Source organism: Cuculus canorus, chromosome Z, assembly GCF_017976375.1.
Source record: "Cuculus canorus isolate bCucCan1 chromosome Z, bCucCan1.pri, whole genome shotgun sequence".
Classification (NCBI taxonomy): domain Eukaryota; kingdom Metazoa; phylum Chordata; class Aves; order Cuculiformes; family Cuculidae; genus Cuculus; species Cuculus canorus.
The window spans coordinates 56,939,268-56,958,089 of NC_071441.1; the positions used below are offsets into that span (position 1 = coordinate 56,939,268).

Genomic DNA, 18,822 nt, shown 5'->3' on the forward strand with positions numbered 1-18,822 from the left:
CCCTACGTATCTCCATCATTTAAAAAAGACATTGATTTTTCTATCATAAATCAATTGAATTTTTTTAAATTTAAATTTTGCCTTATTTATTTCAAACATAGTCTTCCAATATTGTGGGCATCTAAAACAAAATTGAAGTTCACTGCTCATAGAGGTATTTTTTCTATGAGACTGTTTTAATGATTTTTATTTTGCGTTTGCATCAAGATTTACATGGCAACGAGATTCACTTGAGAAGCTGTAGTGGCTATTACAAATAATCAATATTATATAAATTAATATAAGTTTATTTTCTAGGAAAAAAAACTATAGTCATGTTGAGATTTTTATTCGTCTTTGGCTTTCTTCTGCTTTAGTGCACTTTAATTCAGCCTAGACTCTAAGAACTTTGGGATTGAACTGCACTTTATATATATTTACCAAAAGATATCAATACTTGGAAAAAAAATTAAGTGAAATTACAATAGTTTGTGTGTTACATGCATTGTTACATTGTCCTTGTTTCACACACATAAAATACACAATACAGTTTTTTCTCCCAAAAAGCTTGTCAGCTCCAAATTTAAATGTAATAGACTGTGTCTAACCACAAAGTGGAAATTATTTGGATAAATGCTGCTTTGTAAGAGAAGTATATCTGGTCCTATTGGATTCTGAAAACTACTTGAAGCATAATAACAGAGAAAAATGATCTTGAGAAACTATGTTGTTAATAAGGTAGTTTATGGTGGGGTTTTACCCAAGAATTACAGCTCACAAAATCTTGTGAAGGTACTGTTTTTAATAGCCCTGAGAAGCAAACTTGCCATTGATATTTAGCCAAGACAAGAATGGGGTTTTTTTTGTTATTCTGCTAATAAAAATAAAGCATTCTGAGAGATCTGACATTTCAAGCATACAGTACATATCAAAGCCTTTAGATGGAGACATACTTCAAATAAACACCTCATATTCGGTTCACTGTGCATTGTGTAAATACAAGAAAGAGCTAAAATAGGTGATAACCAAGTATTGGAAGAAATATAGAGAAAAAGGCCCAGTGCTCGTGCCATTTTAAGTTAAAAATTACTTAGTCTTGACTACATTGGCAAATGAATATTGAGGGCACATAAAGCTGACAGCAGGAAAAAGGTTACATGTTCTAGTATAATAAACTGTATTTACTGCCCGTGCACGTTGCCAAGAAATTTATTATACTGCAAATAAAAGTTCTATTGTTGATATTACAGAACTACGTCTAATCAGTAGCATGCATCAAAAGCCGTCTGATAGCCATATTAAAGTCTCATTTCCTATTAAGAACCAGGCTAAATTACAACATGAGCACTTCCCAGAATAGGCTAACAGAATGCATTCTGTAAGAAGAAATAATTGTGTTTCGGAGTCTCTGTAAAAATCAGGAAGTATTTTAGCAGTGAAGTATTTTAGCAGTAAAATATTAATACTTTCTGGGTTTAGCCTTCTGTCTTCTGTACTGCAACATATTCAACCTTACTGTCAAGCTTATCACACTAATTATTATTACATCTAGTGGTATCTTGATTGCTGCAGATGAAATACCCCAAGGTCAAAACATTAATAGTATAAACCAGGCTAGGCTGTATTCCAGATAATCTGCACAGTCTCATATCAGAATCTGATAATTTTGTTTTTTATTTTCCTTATAAATGTGGTATTAAAAAGGTGGGCATTTTCATCAAGCTGTATCTCCTGTAAAGTTTCTCCTCAACAATCCCGTGAAAGGAGCAGACATCCTGTTGTGAAAATGAGCACAAAACTGCTGCTGTAGCAGGCTTATTGATGACAGACATCGTTCCTTCAGCCTGAAGTATCTGGAAATTACCTGAGAGAGCCCCACTGGTTTTACACATCCTTCTTCATCCATACACATGGCACAACTTTATGTTACATTTACACATGAACACTGAATTGAGTGGCACACAAGCATAGAGTGCAGTTTGTGTCCAGACAGTACAAACAAACATGAAATCCAAACTGTCCTGAACAGTCCAATTCTGGTCACATTCATTGTGCATCTAAAATGCACTTGCTTTGGAACCAAAACCCATTCTCCATTTTAATTTGTCTTACAAATGTTATACCTACATGTGAAAATACAAGTGTCTGCAGATATTTCAACACTAGCACATACGATACTGCATAAAAAGTGTTTCTTCTGTGTTTTCAGTGAAACCTCTTATGTTTGAAGAACTGCTTCACGTCAGACATAAGCAAATCTAGAGAAGTACTTATGGACAGGGGAGGGCACATGTTGCTTTGCATTAAAGAAAAGTGTTCAGGTAACAGTCATCAAGGTCATCTACAGAGGTAGTGCCTCTCATTTTTTTTTCTTTATTTTGCGTATTAGGGTAGAGCAGATATTTGATGTTGCTAAGATTTAAAGACATCAGTGTATCTTCTGTACAGGTGTTCCTGTTGGACCAGCCAAAGAACAGAAGACAATTCGTCAAGGGACTTGCAGTTTGCAAGTTTTGTATGAAAATCAGCAGGCTGATTCTGAGAGACAAGGACCTGGTGTTAAAGTGGTGTCAAGTTTTGATGTGTCATTTTTCCAGGAAGTCTTTAGATTCAGGAACTGTTTTAAAGTTGCCTACAATCATGGGGTTTTCATTTAATATGCTTATAAATAACTGGAATCTAACAATGATTTGCAAGTGTTGAGGTTGGAAATGAAAATGTATTATTGTCTCTGAAGTCCTGTCCTGTTTGTTAGTCAATAGATCATCTTTAGAATTAAGTGCAAGGTGTACTTAATTGTCAGCTTCATCAGATGACTATGTTCTAGCCCCCCAGTCTATTTGTTTGGGTTTCTTCGATGCGCCAGTGTGGTGGTTGTGCTTCCTTCAGTAACTTGGTGTGATGTAGCTGCTGCCACTGCAACCAACCAGGGGCTCCTCTGATCACCCACGAATCATCAATCGCACAATGTTTATAGACCGAGTTGCTCAGAGAGGGTGGGGATGGATCAGAAACAATGGCAGTGCTCAGGAATTAGACTGAATTATAATGATTAATAAGCTTTTAATATGGCTGTTTTGCACAGCAAGATTCCTACATTGCAGTGTTTAAATGTCCTCTGCTTACTGTTTGGCTGTGAAGTAGCTGACCTGCTGTATTTGAGGCTGTCTACACGTGTTTTTTAAAATGTCATCTGTATTAGTATTACATTCAAGGGACAGTACCGAGAAACAGGTTCTTTCAAGACCTTCTACCAATATGAGGCATATAAGTCTGTGACAAGTGACATTACAGAAGGTCATGTCACTTTTAACTGCTTGCATTAGATCTTTCTGATTTCCCTAGTGCCCTTCCTTTGTTGGATTAATACTACTTGATTTCAAGCAAGGTTTCAGAAGGCATAATTTAGAGTGAGTATTCTAGGGGTAATCTAAGATTTTTTGCCATAGAACTTTTAATAAAATAACTCCTAATGTCTCTTTTTATCTTCATATGCTATTTCCTGTCCTCCCTCTTTCTTCTCCTTCCTTCCCTGCCTCCTCCTTCCCCACATCATCCCTCCCCCAGGAGCGATGTTTGACACAGAGATCCGAATAACTACTGTGTTCCTTCAAACCAAAGCAGCACATGTGCACTTTATTTGAATAGCAACGAGGCAGAATCAAAGGAGGAAAAATTCCATTGTGCATCCTTTTCCTGCAGTATTCTTACTACAACGTTAAACTGAATTCAGTTGCTTAGATTCATGGTACCTCTCTTGAACAACCTTGCTTTTTTCTGCAGAAATAGATTGTACTTCAATGTTCAGCTTTTGCGAGTCTTCAGAGTACAGATTCATTGTCTATCATAAGATTATGAAGAATCTACTTTCATTGTTTTCAATTATGTCAAAGATCTGAAAACACTAGTTTTTGTGGTTTAATTAATTATATTATTGTGCCCCTATTGTCTGAATGCTCATGCTTTTTTTTTGTTTTAAGTCTTCTTTTGAATTTCTAGACAAGTGAAAATATGGGCTATGTTTCATGTACTTTAAAGCATCATTGATGCATCTTGGGCATAAGAACACTTTTAACTACATTTTATTTTGCTACAATAATTCAATTGTTTTCCTTTCCAGATAATTCAGTACTCTAAAACTCAATGTAATCGATGATATGACTAACCTAGAACAAGAGCATAGACTGGTAGTGGCTTTTGAATTAAAAAATGGAATGGGGGATGAGGAAATCTGGGCTTGTTTCTGGGCTTCAAGAGATTTCAAAGGACTTTTCATGTCCTTTGAACTAGTTAACATTTTACCACACTATAGGAGCTTGTAAAGCAGTTTCAGATCATCAGATGGGGAAGGAAAACAAATGTGAGTTTGAAGCATTATTATCTGGATAATTTAGAATGGGTCTTGTCATGCAAGTGATTTCAGTGAGGTGCCATCATCAGCAACAACTTTAGAGTTTTCCAATTCAGCTAATTCTCTCCATACTAACTTTAGTGCTAATGTGAGATAGGCATTCTGCTGCTCAATTCTGTCAAGACAAGAACTTCTAGATGTACATAAAAGAGATCTTTACATGTCTGGGGAACATTAATGTTGAAAAGTAAGAGACCTGGCAAGTTTAGTCAGCTCAGGCGTAGGCAGTATCTGAGTCAACAGATTCAGATTTATACCTTGGGCTTTAGTCACCTAATGATGTAATTACAGACTTCTCTGCATGTGGCAAAACTGATTTAAGAGTGTTTCCATCTTGCTGCAGTCCTTAACAGCTTGGTTTTGTCCTCTCTTCTCCATTCACCATTTTCTCAGTAGAGCTGACGCTAGCATTTCTGGAGCTGCTTATTATACTGGGACACTGAAACTGCCCACATAAGAAGTTTTAGCATACCTTTTTTTTTGAAGAACTTGATCAGTCCCATGATGTTGTTCACAGCTTAGCTCCCCAAACACCTGGAACAGCACAGGGAAGGTGACAGTGAGCTACCAGCAGAGGAGAGGAACAAGAAGGTGTTGCAGGTGCATGGGAGACTGAAAATGCCTTTGCTTTCACAGAGAGGTCCATGAAGATAGGACCTCTCAGGCACCGCCAGATAAGATGCATACTGAGCTGAGAAGGAGATTACTAGCATTTCAGCCACATGTTCTCAACATTTCTGTCTCTCTGTGCTGAGAGGTTGTGACCATCTCAAACTCTCTGGTCACTGTCTCTCATCCCCTTTCTTTAAGAAATGGAGCAAAGCTGGCCCCAACAGGAAACAGAGGAGAAATTGGTGAGGGAAGCTTCTTCTTCACAGATAGAGGCTGGAACACAGCCCTGATTTCTTCTTCACCCTAAGAGGATTCAGAAATACATCTGCCTGGATAGCATCAGGTCAGAGGCTGCAGGAAATCCCTTTGGTCAGGGTCCTCCTGCTAAAACTTTTCTTCTGGGCAGGAAAGATTTCAGGAGTAACTGTTCCTTAATTTCTCAGGTAATACTTCTTCTTTGAGCTTTTGGACACGCTCGCTCCTACTGTTTCTTTGTATTTCTAGTCTTTCTTTTGATTCTAAGCTCCAGGACAGAGCAGCCAGGAAGCAGAACTAGAGGCCCTTCCCTCTGAAGTCCCAGGCTTGCTGTTAGAGGTGTTTTGGGACTGGGTTCAAACAAGGATGAGGAGCTGAAGCTGGAAATACCTGGAACTTTGCAGCTGACTTGCCTATAAGCAGAGTGCTTTGCTGTACATGCAGGTCAAACCAATCTGTGTGATGTTTATATGTAGCACGGGTCCACATAACATGATTAACTGGGATCTTCTTGATATCTGAGCTAACCCATTGAAAACCACCTGATGCACACATTCTTCTTAAGTTCTTCTCTCTCCTGAATTTGTCTCTCAGGTAGTGTTGAAGTCCATTTAGACATGGATTTGGACTTGATGAGAATATCATTGCAGCTGTGTTTGGGGGTGAATTATGAAGTCATAATTTTAATGTGTTATTCTAAATGACAAGTGCGCTAAAACCATTTGTTGCTTCACCTAAATAATGAATTAAACTACCATTTTAGTAGGCGGCAAGTCTGTAAAATAGGTCAAAGTGTGAGAGTTTCATTATCACTGAGTTTTTCCTTCCCTTGTGCTCTTCATGCATATTTTATGATGCATACTACACAGTTTTTGCATCTATAATATGATACTGGGTAGGTGGATCTTTGTGGACCTTCATTATGGTTGTTCTTATAGTCTAATAAGTACTTACATATAAATAATGATCCAAAAAGCCACATTATTTTCTGGTTATAAGGAGATATGACTTCATTTCAATTCCACCAACAGAGAATTTTCTGTGCAGAGTAGGCTGAAGACTTGGTCACAGTGTTACAAGAGCAGGATTTGTGAGTTTTAAGACTGAATCTGCTTCTAACCATCTTCAGAAAGACATTTAATCTCCCTGTAAACTAGATTTAATAGTGGCTCATTTCATGTTTATGATTTGATTTGAAATTATTAATACTTGTAAAATTAACTGAATGTGTGTAGATGTTTCATAGTGTTAGACTGAAAAGACTGTTTACATGGAAAAACACAGACTCAGCTAGCAATGAATGTACATAAAGTTAGGTGCACTGATTGTATAAAATCACTATTAAGAAACATAATGCTGATGCTGATAGAGCACATGTTATGCATCATTGTTGTAGATCGTAAGGAGATAAACAAATGTGAATTTATTCCCAGGTTTGCATTGTTCAAAAATCTCTTGGTGAATGCCATAAATTCTATTAAATATGTTGCATGTTTCTGTATGTAACAGTAAATTTAAAGTAAGAATTTGCATGTGCTGCATAGGCACCAGCGGAGCTGACAAAGGATTCCTTTAGTTGAAACAGTCATATGTTGAATTTTGAACTACTTTTTAAATACTTAAATTGTCAAGCAAGCATTTCATACAGGAAGGGGTTTCAGTACATAATTCCCTAATGTAGGTCAATTAAATCCATAACACTTTCCTAAATCTGAATCTCTAGATCAAGTTTTTTCTTAGTTGTACATTTTCCTTCTGTGCATTTATTTCAAATGTTAATAAAGTTTTCACCTACAAAAGGTTTACAATTGACAGAACAAAACTTTTCCTTTTTGAATCATGACAACTACTACTGTTTCTGTCTGCAGGTAGTGGAGGACATGCTAGAGGACGAGGAAGAAGAGGATGACAGAGATGACAAGGTAATTATCTTTCCTAGCACTTGGGTATCTGGGGATGGGAGAATTTAGACATGACACTCTTTTTACAGACAGTTAAAAAAGGAGTTGAAGTGTTTTAGTCCAGAAAATTGGACAGAGCTGTTTATCATCCTAACAATGCCACAGTGTGTTGCTGGAAAGGATAGAGGACTATAAATCCTGCCTTTTTTTTTTTCCCCTTCTTGGTCCAGAGCTGGGTCAAGTATTTTTTTCTGACAGGAACAAAAATAATTCAGCCTGTCTGGAACTTGATAGCTCTTGTGAAGATAACTGCAGTGACAAGTATTTTTGAAGGGCAAAAATTTGTCCTGTCTTGAGTATTACAAATAGGGCTGCACTTTAGGGGAAAAACGGTGTAAAAATAGCAACTCCATACTGGTTAAAGATGGGATATTGACATCTATAATTTTCAAAGAATTACTTGGCAGAAGAATGGTTGAAATGCTTTGCACTCTGTATGACATTTAAATAATCACAATTCTCATAGACATCCACTTGATTTGGAGTTGGCACCGTGGCCCAGCGAGCCGGGAAACTCTTGCGGATCGGTCCGCTATTTGAGCAAATGCACTTCAGCTTGGAGGCTGCTGGTTGAGTTGAGGATTGCAGCCACAGTAAATAACAGCTCATTTCCACATCTTATTGAGCCAAGCTATGGGACTGCTTGGATTGGTTGTCCCCCAGGGAGAGGGAAAAACTGGAGAGAAGAAATTAGAATGACCTTGCACCACTGAAGTAATGGCGATTGCTGGTGGGACAGCTTTCTGGTGAGACAAGTGCAGTAAAGACAATCCTGTTGGTGCTGATATTTTCATAACAGGAAGGTAATATTTGTAGGAACAAAAAAAAAAAAAAAGAAAAAAGAAAGGGGGAAAAAACCGGACAATTTTACAAGAGCTCTGAATTAAAATACAGATGATTTTGACCTTCACAGATGTTCCCCCATTTTTGTTGTAGTAAAGCAATGGATTCTTTTTCTGAGAGGAGAAAAACAGTGTATCTTAATTTATGCCTTTGACCTTTGTTTCTAGTTGAGATGTACAGTTATATACCACTGTAAGAATTCATATGCTAGCAGCAGCATTTGAAATGTCAGAAAATTCGCTGTGATTAGTTAATCCCCTGAATGATTATTTTTCTGTTAGCTAACACCTAAGACCAGAGAAATTCTAGAAAAAAAAAAAAGAGTATTTTCCTCATTCCGTTGCCAGCTCAAACATTTTACCATTGACAGAAAGTTATTATGTGAAATTCTTCTATACATCAATTAAATCATTAGCTACATCATTTCAGAATCAGCAAACACTGCAGTAACAAAACCTTCTCTTACAAAACACTCATGTGATGGTTTTTAACACTAAATGATGTGAGCATACACTTCAGGCAATAAAATATATGATTTATTGCAAAGGTCAGTCATGTAGCTGTGGAGAGCTTGTATTTTAACTCAACATGCTGGCTTTGAACCATCATTTCTCTTCTGATAAACACTGATATGCCATCCATTTGAGGCATTTTCTCCCATTTCTTCTTTCTTTATTATTAGAGCTGGTGCAAAAGTATCATCCCAGTAGTGTGTGCATCCCTATGTATTTTAATAACTGTGATTAAATCACAAAGAATAGAGCTTGACTGCTTGTAGTTTAAGCCAGCCTGTGTAGTTACCACTTAGTGATGTTTGGAAATTGCTAAACAAACTCCTTTAAAAGGGAAGATGAGGGCAGGGGGTCAGACCCTCCACCCCCCAGTTCTCCAGTGATTAACAGATGCCAGGCGAAATGTACCCAATTAGAAATACCACTCTAGGTTTCAGTGTTGTGATCTAATATCCAGCTTTCTCAAACTGACACCAGAGTTCAAACATTTTTCTAGATCTAGTTACCAAGGTTGAATAAAAGTGAGTGCTGACATTGCCGCATGCATTCCGTGAGCCCTTTTATTGAATATTTAAGAGCTGTCTTTCTACACAGAAGGTGTTTAGGTTGATTTTTATAAATTCAAAGCTGTCTTCATTATTGTAAACATTTTGAGTTCTTGTGATTGAATATGCTGTTTGAATGGAAAGAAAATTTCACTTTTTAAAATAAGCATGTATGGACTACGATGTATATTCAATTCTCTTCACAGTGGGCATTATTTTGCACTGGGCTGAACTGTAAAACTTAAGCACATAGTTAGGACTGGATTGTTTGTTGTCAGAATCTGGTAAGGTGTTTTTTCCTCTCTGGACATACTCTGTTAACTACTGCTGTTCCTCTTACATCTTTTTGTCCAAGTGGAAGGCTGCAATTTTGTATTATTTTGATTCACATACCTGTTTTCTTAAAGCCAAGTGCAAAATGACTTTTTGTGAGAAAACCACGCACATTTTGTAACACCAGCTGGTAGTGGCCTCTGGTTTTTATTATTTCTCTGTTTTTTTCATATGACATAATAGAAAAGTCAGGTAAATGGGTCTTCTTATGCCATAAAAGTAAAAAGATTAATAAATGTGCCAAGGCCTTACTTTAATTGAAACTGAAGCATGTGTTGCAAGTATGTGAAATATGTCCCAGATGTTTGACCATGGCCAGTGTCTTTGCTTTCCCTGATTACCACAAGGCAGCGATTAGTCCTGTAACCTTTGGACTTTACGGTAAATGGGGTATTACATGGCACAGAACCGCAGCACCTGTTTTCCATTCAGCACAGACCGCTAGCAGGCTTTACCTAAACCCATTCATGTGTTTTCACTTAGCAGATTGTTGGGTCATTATGAAAAGTGTCTTTCTTTAGAGCCGGCTTAGATATTAGTCACTTGCTCAGAGTGAAAGGGCAGCTTTTGGCTACATCCTGAGGTCTGTGTAAGCAGGCACCAATGAAGGTGACAGGATATGTGGTGGAGGGACATTGCTCAGCATCCCCAAATTGCAGGCTTACCAAAGTCATGAGCTGAGGATGATGGATGCTCCAATGTATGAAATTAGTTAAAGTAATGTATTTTATTAGTGGTGATGTGTAATACTGAGTTTGACAAGATAGATTAGCACTTACCATATATCTCAGTCTTGTTCCAATGTTCTGGGGTTTAGTACCTTTTTTTCACCATCTGCTGTAATCAAGGTAGACAAGATTGTCAATTTAAGGTCATGGGATGTTTTTATTTACTGGAGAATATTAACTTTCATCTTCAGTTGGAGTATGAGTGATAAACTAAAGGTCTACTTCTTGCTTTATCAATGAATGAAGTGGTGCTTAGCAGTGTGACACTTTTTTCCTAGTTTTGGTTGTCATATTATGTGTTCAGAAACTGAAAAAGGTGTTGCGGTTTGTTTGGCCCAGACATTTGTCCTTAGTGTATTACTAGTTTTTCCATGAAATAGCACTAGATTCTGCATTCCATATGTTCTGTACCACTTACTAAACCTATGCCAACCACAGATTTAGAGTTTAACCTGATTTTTCTCTCCTCTCTCTCTTTCTTTTGGCTCCCTTCCAAACACTGGCTTATGCAGTACCTTAACAAATAGGGGTCAGTTAAATGACATGAAGTCAAGTTATAAACAAGCTACCAAAAGGGTTTTTAAAAACAGTTACGCTATAATAATGTAGGGGTCAATATGCATAATCTAAGTATAAAAGATTTTGGTTTGTCATTTGAGAGATTAAGGTATGCTTTTCACATGTCTTTATTCTTTGAACAAGATCCAGATAAGATTTCAGATAATCACAAAGAATTTCAGCTCAGCTTTGTGCAGGAAGCCCTCAGCATGACAAAGGATCAGGCCAGTGAGCACTGCTACTATTGCGAATATAAGTGGGGGAAGATGCACGGTATGAGCACTGCTTTATTTTACCTTTTTGTGAACAGTAACAAAATTTTCTTAATCAAAAATACTCAAATAATTTGCACCTTTGGCTACTCTCTCCCTCTAGGCTTTTGTTCTTTGAAAAATTCTTCACAGTTCTCAGTCAATGTTGTTTTGTTTCAAGATCAATAGGAGCTTTTATAATGAACGATGGATGAGACAAATTAAAATAAGTTTTAAAGCTTTTAATCATCTCTGATGAGTAGTACCAACTGTGTTTTCAAGCCCAGATATGCTCGTAATCTGTCTCAGAAGTGTGCCCTGCATTTTTACTAAGATCAGGAGGAGGACGAGAGAGAACACCGATGTAGCCTAAATAAAAGAGAAGACTGTAATCTACTCTAGTCGCAGCTATTTCCTATAAAATAAATGGTGGGAAAACAATAAAGAAGTAGGGAGTGAATGGAGTGAGGAGAAAATTCTAGAACTAATAAATTCACAGGTACGCCTGTAGCTGGATTCCACCATTAAATTCTACATGAAGATAACACCTAAATATAACTGTAAATCATAGAATCATGGAATAGTTTGAGTTGGAAAAGATATTAAAATCTATCCTGTTCCAACCCCCTGCCATGGGCAGGGACACCTCCCACTGGATCAGGTTGTTCAAGAGTCCCATCCAACCTGACCCTGAACACCTCCAGGGATAGGGCAGCCACCACTTCTCTGCATAACCTGTTCCAGGGTCTCACTGCCCACTTTGTGAAGAATTTCTCTCTAGTGTTCAAATTAAATCCTCCTCCTTCTAATTTAAAGCCATTCCCCCTTATCCTATTACTCTAAGCCTTTGTAAAAATCTGCTTCCCAGGTTCCCCGAGAGCCCCTTTCAGTACAAAAAGCTGCTCTTTATTCACATAGAAATGATGATAAGAGGCAAGTGTGTTTTACCAAAATTGTGCAAAATAGGAGGAATGATGGTGGAGACTGTTTCAACTCATACACTGGAATGTCAACTGATGCTGTTTCTGATCATTAGATCACCCTAACATCATAGCCATGGAGTTACATTTGCCTGGATATACCTGGGATCACATGGAGTCTTTGCACGGGAGCTTTCACAAAGACCAGTTTTCATCCTGCCCTGTACTGGTGCTTTGGATGGGCTTTATGATCAAAGTGAGGACTTTTCTAAAGAGGTAACTGAGGCAGACTTCTGAGAGGTTTAGTCTTAGTGAGATCAGACTTCTGCATCCTGGTGAAGTCCTGAAATACTAGCAAAATTAGCAGAGTAAAACGAATATTAGTGAAATCAGAATCTGGGATTTATATCTGAGGTTTGGCACTGGAGGAAGTATGTGAGATGGTCCCTGGGGGACCATGGGTCTATAAACCATTGAATGAATTACACTCATCCATGTACGTGGTTTTTTTTTCACCTGTGACTAATACAGTGTGGGTAATGTTCTTCATTTATTAAGTAATCCAAGTATAATTCAATAAATTATTAAATCAAATGAAGAATATGTCTTAATTATGTTAGCTGTTTCAGAATGTGACATAGTTTTGCCCTACATTTTCCCTCCACACTGAATATATTTCTTGATATAACTAAGCAGACGGAAATTCTTCGAGACCAAGCAAAGATTTGTTTTCACCTAGCTCACCTGAAAGTAACTTTATAAAATGGAGTGTGTTAAAAATGCCTGTATGGTCTTTTCTGTGATCCAGGAGAAAGAAATTATGAATGTTGAAAGAAACCACCAAAAGCTTTTACTGTTTGAAACTCCTGTGAGTGCATGTTGGTTTACTTCTAAGCTCCAGAGGAATATATTTGTTATGTGGTTTCAAAAGTGGTGAGAATGGACCATTCCTCATTCTCTAACAGAATCTTTTAATGCATCTTCATACAGAATCAGGAAATCTGGGTGCAATTTAAGCCACTGCCATGAACCCCTTCTGACTCTAATCAAGCTATTGAGTCAAGGATACATGAGTATTTGCAAGTCACCTGAACATTTCTTCAGGTTTATTGATAGCTTCTCATTTGAATTTGTTCTACAGCAGACTGTAGAGCCCATAATACGGAATAAGCCTTCATCTGAGTTCCAGAGAAAGCAGGGATGGTAATGTGTAGGACAAAACTTTGGAAGCCTGGCAGAAGAAACATGATGATTGAATGATGCTAGCATGAGAATGAGTGCAGCTCAGACCCCATCCCTGGAGGCAGGCGTGTTGCTTTCACAGTGTGCATGAACAAGAATCAAGGACTGGCAGAGATGATGCTGTGAGAGAAGACAGTTGTGGCTTTCTTGAAAATGGGTGGCATGTCATCATCTGCATTTTCAGATGAGGTTTGGTGCTGAGGCTTACAGCACAGCGCAACAAAAAATCTGCCTTTCAAGCTATTCTTGTGCCTTTCACTTCACTAAAATTAGTGTAAGAAAAATTGCAATCTCAATGTGAAAAATATGCCAGGACAGTTGATCAGGCATTGCCCTGCTTTATGTAGGAAGATATAGAAATATGGGAAAATAAATTGCAGGATTTTGCCAACACCACACATATATTTTGTGTTCAGTTTGAGGTACCTGTGTGTCAATACAAGATTTAATATTGTTCACTTCATGTTGATATCTGGCTTAATGATGAATCTGATGGACAGACTGACCAGACAAAACATAATCCTGACAAAACAAAAGAGGAATTCTCATCCCAAAGAACTTAAACGCAAAGATCCTCCTGGAGGAGTGTGGTATGGAGTTTCACAGTTGGCATTGGGCAGTGGCATCCACAAGGACACAATGCACTGTGGAAGAGAACAAAGTCTGCCACAATTCAAGTTTCACCTGCTGGCAAAGAGGTGAATTTGTCATAACTGAAGCTTGTGGACAAATAGTGGATGTAACTAGTTTCATTCTCATTAATGTTTCTTTCATAGATATTAATTTTACAGTTTTAGTGAAAATGACTAGATAAATTCCAAAGGTGTGGCTGTTTATCAGGGCAGTTTGTCCTTTAAACAAGCTACTGTGATCATCTGCTTCAGAAAATTTTAAATGCAATTCCATTCAGAAAATGAAACTGGTTCCAGTCATCCTAGCAGAGGTCCATGAACTTATAGCTCCTAACTGGGAGATACTTCAACATGCTTAGAGACTTTCCAACAGGAGTTTTTTACCAGGTGTCTTCCACTCCACTGCCCTGGAATATGTGCCTTTTTTGGGGAAAAAAAAAGATGTAATACTGATGAAGATGATCAGGGGCCTGAAACACCTCCCATAAGAGGACAGGATGAGAGAGTTGGGATACTTCACCCTGGAGAACAGAAGTCTCAAGAGAGATATTATAGTGGCCTTCCAGCATTTAAAGGGACTCCAGAAAAGCTGGGGTGGGGCTCTGTTTCAGAGAGTGCAGGGACAGGACAAAGGGGAACAATTTTATGCTGAAGAAGGGGAGATTTAAATGAGATCTTATGAAGAAATATTTTCCTGTGAGTGTGGTGAGGCCCTGGACCAGGTTGCCCAGAGCAGTGGTGGCTGCCCCATCCCTGGAGGTGTTCAAGGCCAGGCTGGATGGGGCTTCAAGCCCCTGATCCAGTGGGAGGTGTCCCTGCCTACAGCAGGAGATGGAACTGGATGGGCTTTGAGGTGCCTTCCAACCCAAAACATTCCATGATTCTACAACAGATCAAATGATATCATCTATGCCAAAAAAAAAGTTTTGCCCTGTCCTCCATCCTTCACCTTTTCTTTCCACTTTCTGTTGGAACAGAGGATAAAGCCGCCCTTTCCTAATTTGTTTGTAGCTTCTTTGTTTTGTCATCAAGTGTATACCACATATGGAATGTGCTTATTTTCCAGTGCTCACAACCCAGCCTTAGAGGTGATTCTTTAATCACAGGAACTTTCCCTTAAAACAGTTCTGTAGTTTTTAAAGCATAATTGCAAGGAAGAGTATATTGGTTTTCTGTGTGGAAAAAAGTGTATGTTTTTGTTGATATCCACCCTCCTGCTAGCAATGACTTGAAAATAACCAGAGGCAGGTGACTGCTCTGTGAAGGATGAGGCTTTCCTAATTCCTGTGAAATTGTCTCTGTTTGGACAGTTTATGCAGCTTCGTGGGAGGTCTGGACAGCAGGGGGAAGAGGGAGCAGGCTGCAGCCTTCAGTAGAAATCTCCTGAAGACAAGTAGCTGGTTTGTGAATTCTGACATATATCCTCACAGAGTATCCTTCCAGTGGCACAAGGAGCTGCCATGGCTGCTCCTGCCTGCTCCTGCCTGGTGTGGGATCATGAGGGGTCAAGCACTGGTACTAGATGCAGGGGTTGAGGGGAACAACAGATTTTCTGTTGACTTACTGGCTTCTCTTTTGAGTCACACGCCAAGCGTAGAGATGTTCATGCATAAGTCTTGTGGGAGCAGCTCTGAGCTGAGGAGTCTGTGGGAGCAAGAGTTGGAACAGAAAGAGATGCAGACATAAACAGAAGTAAAATGTAAAGACAGCTTAGGGAGAAGGGGTGGCCAGGAATTGAGCAGGCAGGGATCATAGAATCACAGAATCATAGAATCATAGAATGGTTTGTTGGAAGGGACCTTAAAGATCATCTAATTCCAACCCCCCTGCCATGGGCAGGGACACCTGCCACTGGATCAGGGGCTCAAAGACCCATTCAATCTGGTTTGAACACCTACAGGGATGAGGCAGCCATGACTGCTCTGGGCAATCTGTGCTGGGACCTTACCACCCTCACAATAAAACAATTCTTCCTAAGATCTCATTGAAATCTCCTGCCTGTCAGCTTAAAAGCATTCTCTCCTGTAATGTGGGGAAAGATGCCAAGCTCCACAGGAAGAGAAAGCAAGGAGGCAGGGAGAGACCCTTGGTGGAGGTGGTTTGAGGGAACAGGCTTTAGGTAGATTGAAAAATCAGAATTTGTGGCATATGGAAAAGCAATAAACCATTGCTTTAGCCATTAAACCATTGTTTTAGCACTCTGGTGTGGCATTAAATGTGACTTAAGGACTCGGGTGGTGTCTGTGTTATCTGCATGATCAGCAAATTCGTGTTTGACCAGTTTGGAAGCAGAAGAGGTAACATGATAGTTTAACCTACAGCTGTAGCAGCCTGATAATGCAGTGTTTTTATTGATTGCCTAACAGAGTAACTACACTGGGTATTAGGTTTGCTTGTCACAGTGCTTAGTGCCTGGGGTAGCTGAGCAAGTTACTTTTCCACTGAGCTGACCCCAAAGTGCCAGAGTCTTTCAATCAAACTCCTCGGATTTCATACACTGGCAATTCCTTTCCTTTTCTAATGGGTTATATTAAAGAAAATGTGTCACCTTTTGCACCATGTAATACTAAATCAGACCAGAATTCATGCACAATTATGTCAGTGGAAATCTAATATTACAGACCCGCTTATCTCGAGATAGCACATGGAAAACTAAACTTGCAAAACTGACAGATTTACTTGATTCTACAGACAAGTTATTTGTAAGTAATTGAGTTGAGGAATGTATACAGATTATTTTCATACATCTCAAAAAACATATAAGAAGAATAGCTAATAAATATTTAAGTATTGTTTCTTCTTATTCTTTCTCCTATTTCCTTTCCCTTTTTATCTTTTCCTGGCCTACTGAAGTGCTAAAGTAGCAAAACCCAAGATGGCAAAACCAGATTTTATGTTGGGGAACTGTTTTTGCTCTGAAAGCTAACAAGTTTAGAAAAACAAAGTGGACTCCACTCACTTATGTAAAGTCACAGAAATCTGAAGGCATCTGGGTAACACAGAGCTTTGAGAAAAAAAGCATTCTATCCAAAAAGTACTTCTTTTTGTTTTTCTTTAATAATGTGAAAAAGCCAAAACACCGTTGCTAACCTGGACCTTTCTTGCAATCAGAAATAGTAATTGAAGATCGATTGCTGAGCAGATATACTTTTTAGTATTTTACAGGAAAGAATGGTGCAATTTCTCCCACTTTCAGCATATAAAGCAGCACATTGTTATCTCTTTTATGTGTGGTATTAACTTTAGTTTAAAATTAAGTATAGAGAAGCTCTTTATTGGACTTTAGTTACTGCTTGATTACAATTTTAAATACCAATATGGAAAGGCTAGATGGAAATCTTTGGAATACCTTCTCTGTTGCTGAGTAGGAGGCCAATTTGTCATTGGATATTTAAAAAAAAAAAAATAGGGAATTTGAAATTTGTCCATGTGTTTATGTGGACCAAATCATTTTCTTGATATTCTGCAAGGTCCCAGGGCTGCTTTCCTTCCCACTCTCAAAGAACAAATACTGCCTGAATATTTTAGATCAATACATAACATATACTGAAGATCAAGAAATTGTTTACTCAGCTGTTTTTCTGAAGCTTATATGGACTCATGCACTTTGATAGAGGAACGGTTTGCATAGTAATAGTTGTGGTTTCTGGACCATCTATTAAAAATTAAGGCTGTACAGTCTGTTCAGAGAAAGCTTGAAGCTATGTTGCCAGAAATTACATTATATAAGTTTAGACGCCAAAAGCCAGTTTATGACTAAATCATGTTTCCAAACAGCTCTTACCTTGTATAATCCTTTTCAAACACCCTCTTCAGGATACATTGATTCAGAAGAAAATGTGTTCTAACTTTGTGATTTTTTTCAAAAAAAGAAGAGCTCTAAGCTGAATTTTGAAGTCTTAATCCAGAAATGCAGAAATGTCATTTCCTGAAAGCACTGAAGGTGTTTTTCCCTCAGTGAAATGTTGTGTCTTTATTTGATAATGGGCTAAAAGTGTTCAAATGACAGCCCTATAGTCTATTTTTTGGTTTGCTTTTGCATGTCACTGCCTGCCAACTAAGGAGAGGAACTGCAATGGCTCACTGAGAACATGCTTTTCAAAATAATCTAGTTAGGAATGTAATTAATATTGTGCTCCAGCACAACCAACCAAGCAAGGAAAGGCCACCTTATGTGCATCCCTGTGCATGCAGACCACCAGGTACTCCTTGTTCTTCAGACCAGTTGCCTTCAAAAGGAAAAGTCAATGTTTTGAGGCAGGACAGTGTTTTCCTCTGATTCCACTTGGACTTTGGGGGCTGTTCATCCATGGGCCATAGCCCCCCCAAAAGCCCCAGACAAAAGCCAGCAGATTCCAGAGCAGCACCACACACTGCTGAATCTCCCACAAAACACTTGGTGAGAAACCACTTTCACAGTAATGCAGCTGCTGTCTGACACTGTGTCTATTGACCTAGCCAAAGAACAGCACTGCCCTTCTTAGGAGCCGGCTGGAGGAGAAATAATGTTTTGTATCTCCAAATTACGTTACGATAAGGAGCTCAGGTGTCATCACATATAAACATAATCTATTGAGTCTGAATAAATGCCATATATTTTTAATAGCAGATCAGCATTAAAATTGTAGAATCATAGAATATCTCAAAGTGGAAGGGATCCATAAGGATCATCAAGTCCAATTCCCTGCTCTTTGCAGGGCTACCTAAGGCTAAACCATGTGGCTAATAATGTCATCCAGACACTCCTTGAACTCTGACAATCTTCCTATGGAAGCAATTGTCAGCTTCTCTAACCACTAGTTCACTTTAGATGCAATGAAAAGTAGCACATTACACAAGATTTCACAAAGTATGTGGAACAGAGTCAGATTTTTTTTCAGATTACCAAATCAGAGTAGTTCTTAAAGGTAGAAAGTAGTTGTTGAACCCTAGAGAGTTTTTTAAATCAAATGTATTGGGAGTTTAAGTTATTTTTCCTGCCAAGATGCTGGTTATTTTTTTATTGTCAGAATGGTGGAGGAAACTTTACTTGCTGATGCT

The 18,822-nt window shown here is 38.4% G+C and overlaps 1 protein-coding gene across 7 annotated transcripts in view; it reads left to right on the forward strand.

The window, feature by feature from the left end:
* MCTP1 (multiple C2 and transmembrane domain containing 1) overlaps positions 1–18,822 on the forward strand; it is a 305,483-nt gene that overhangs the window by 251,590 nt on the left and 35,071 nt on the right. For all 7 annotated transcript variants that reach the window (XM_054055209.1, XM_054055208.1, XM_054055213.1 and 4 more), the window contains one exon: positions 7,126–7,179. In XM_054055209.1, the coding sequence (XP_053911184.1) occupies positions 7,126–7,179 (54 nt within the window). The remainder of the gene's footprint in view (positions 1–7,125; positions 7,180–18,822) is intronic.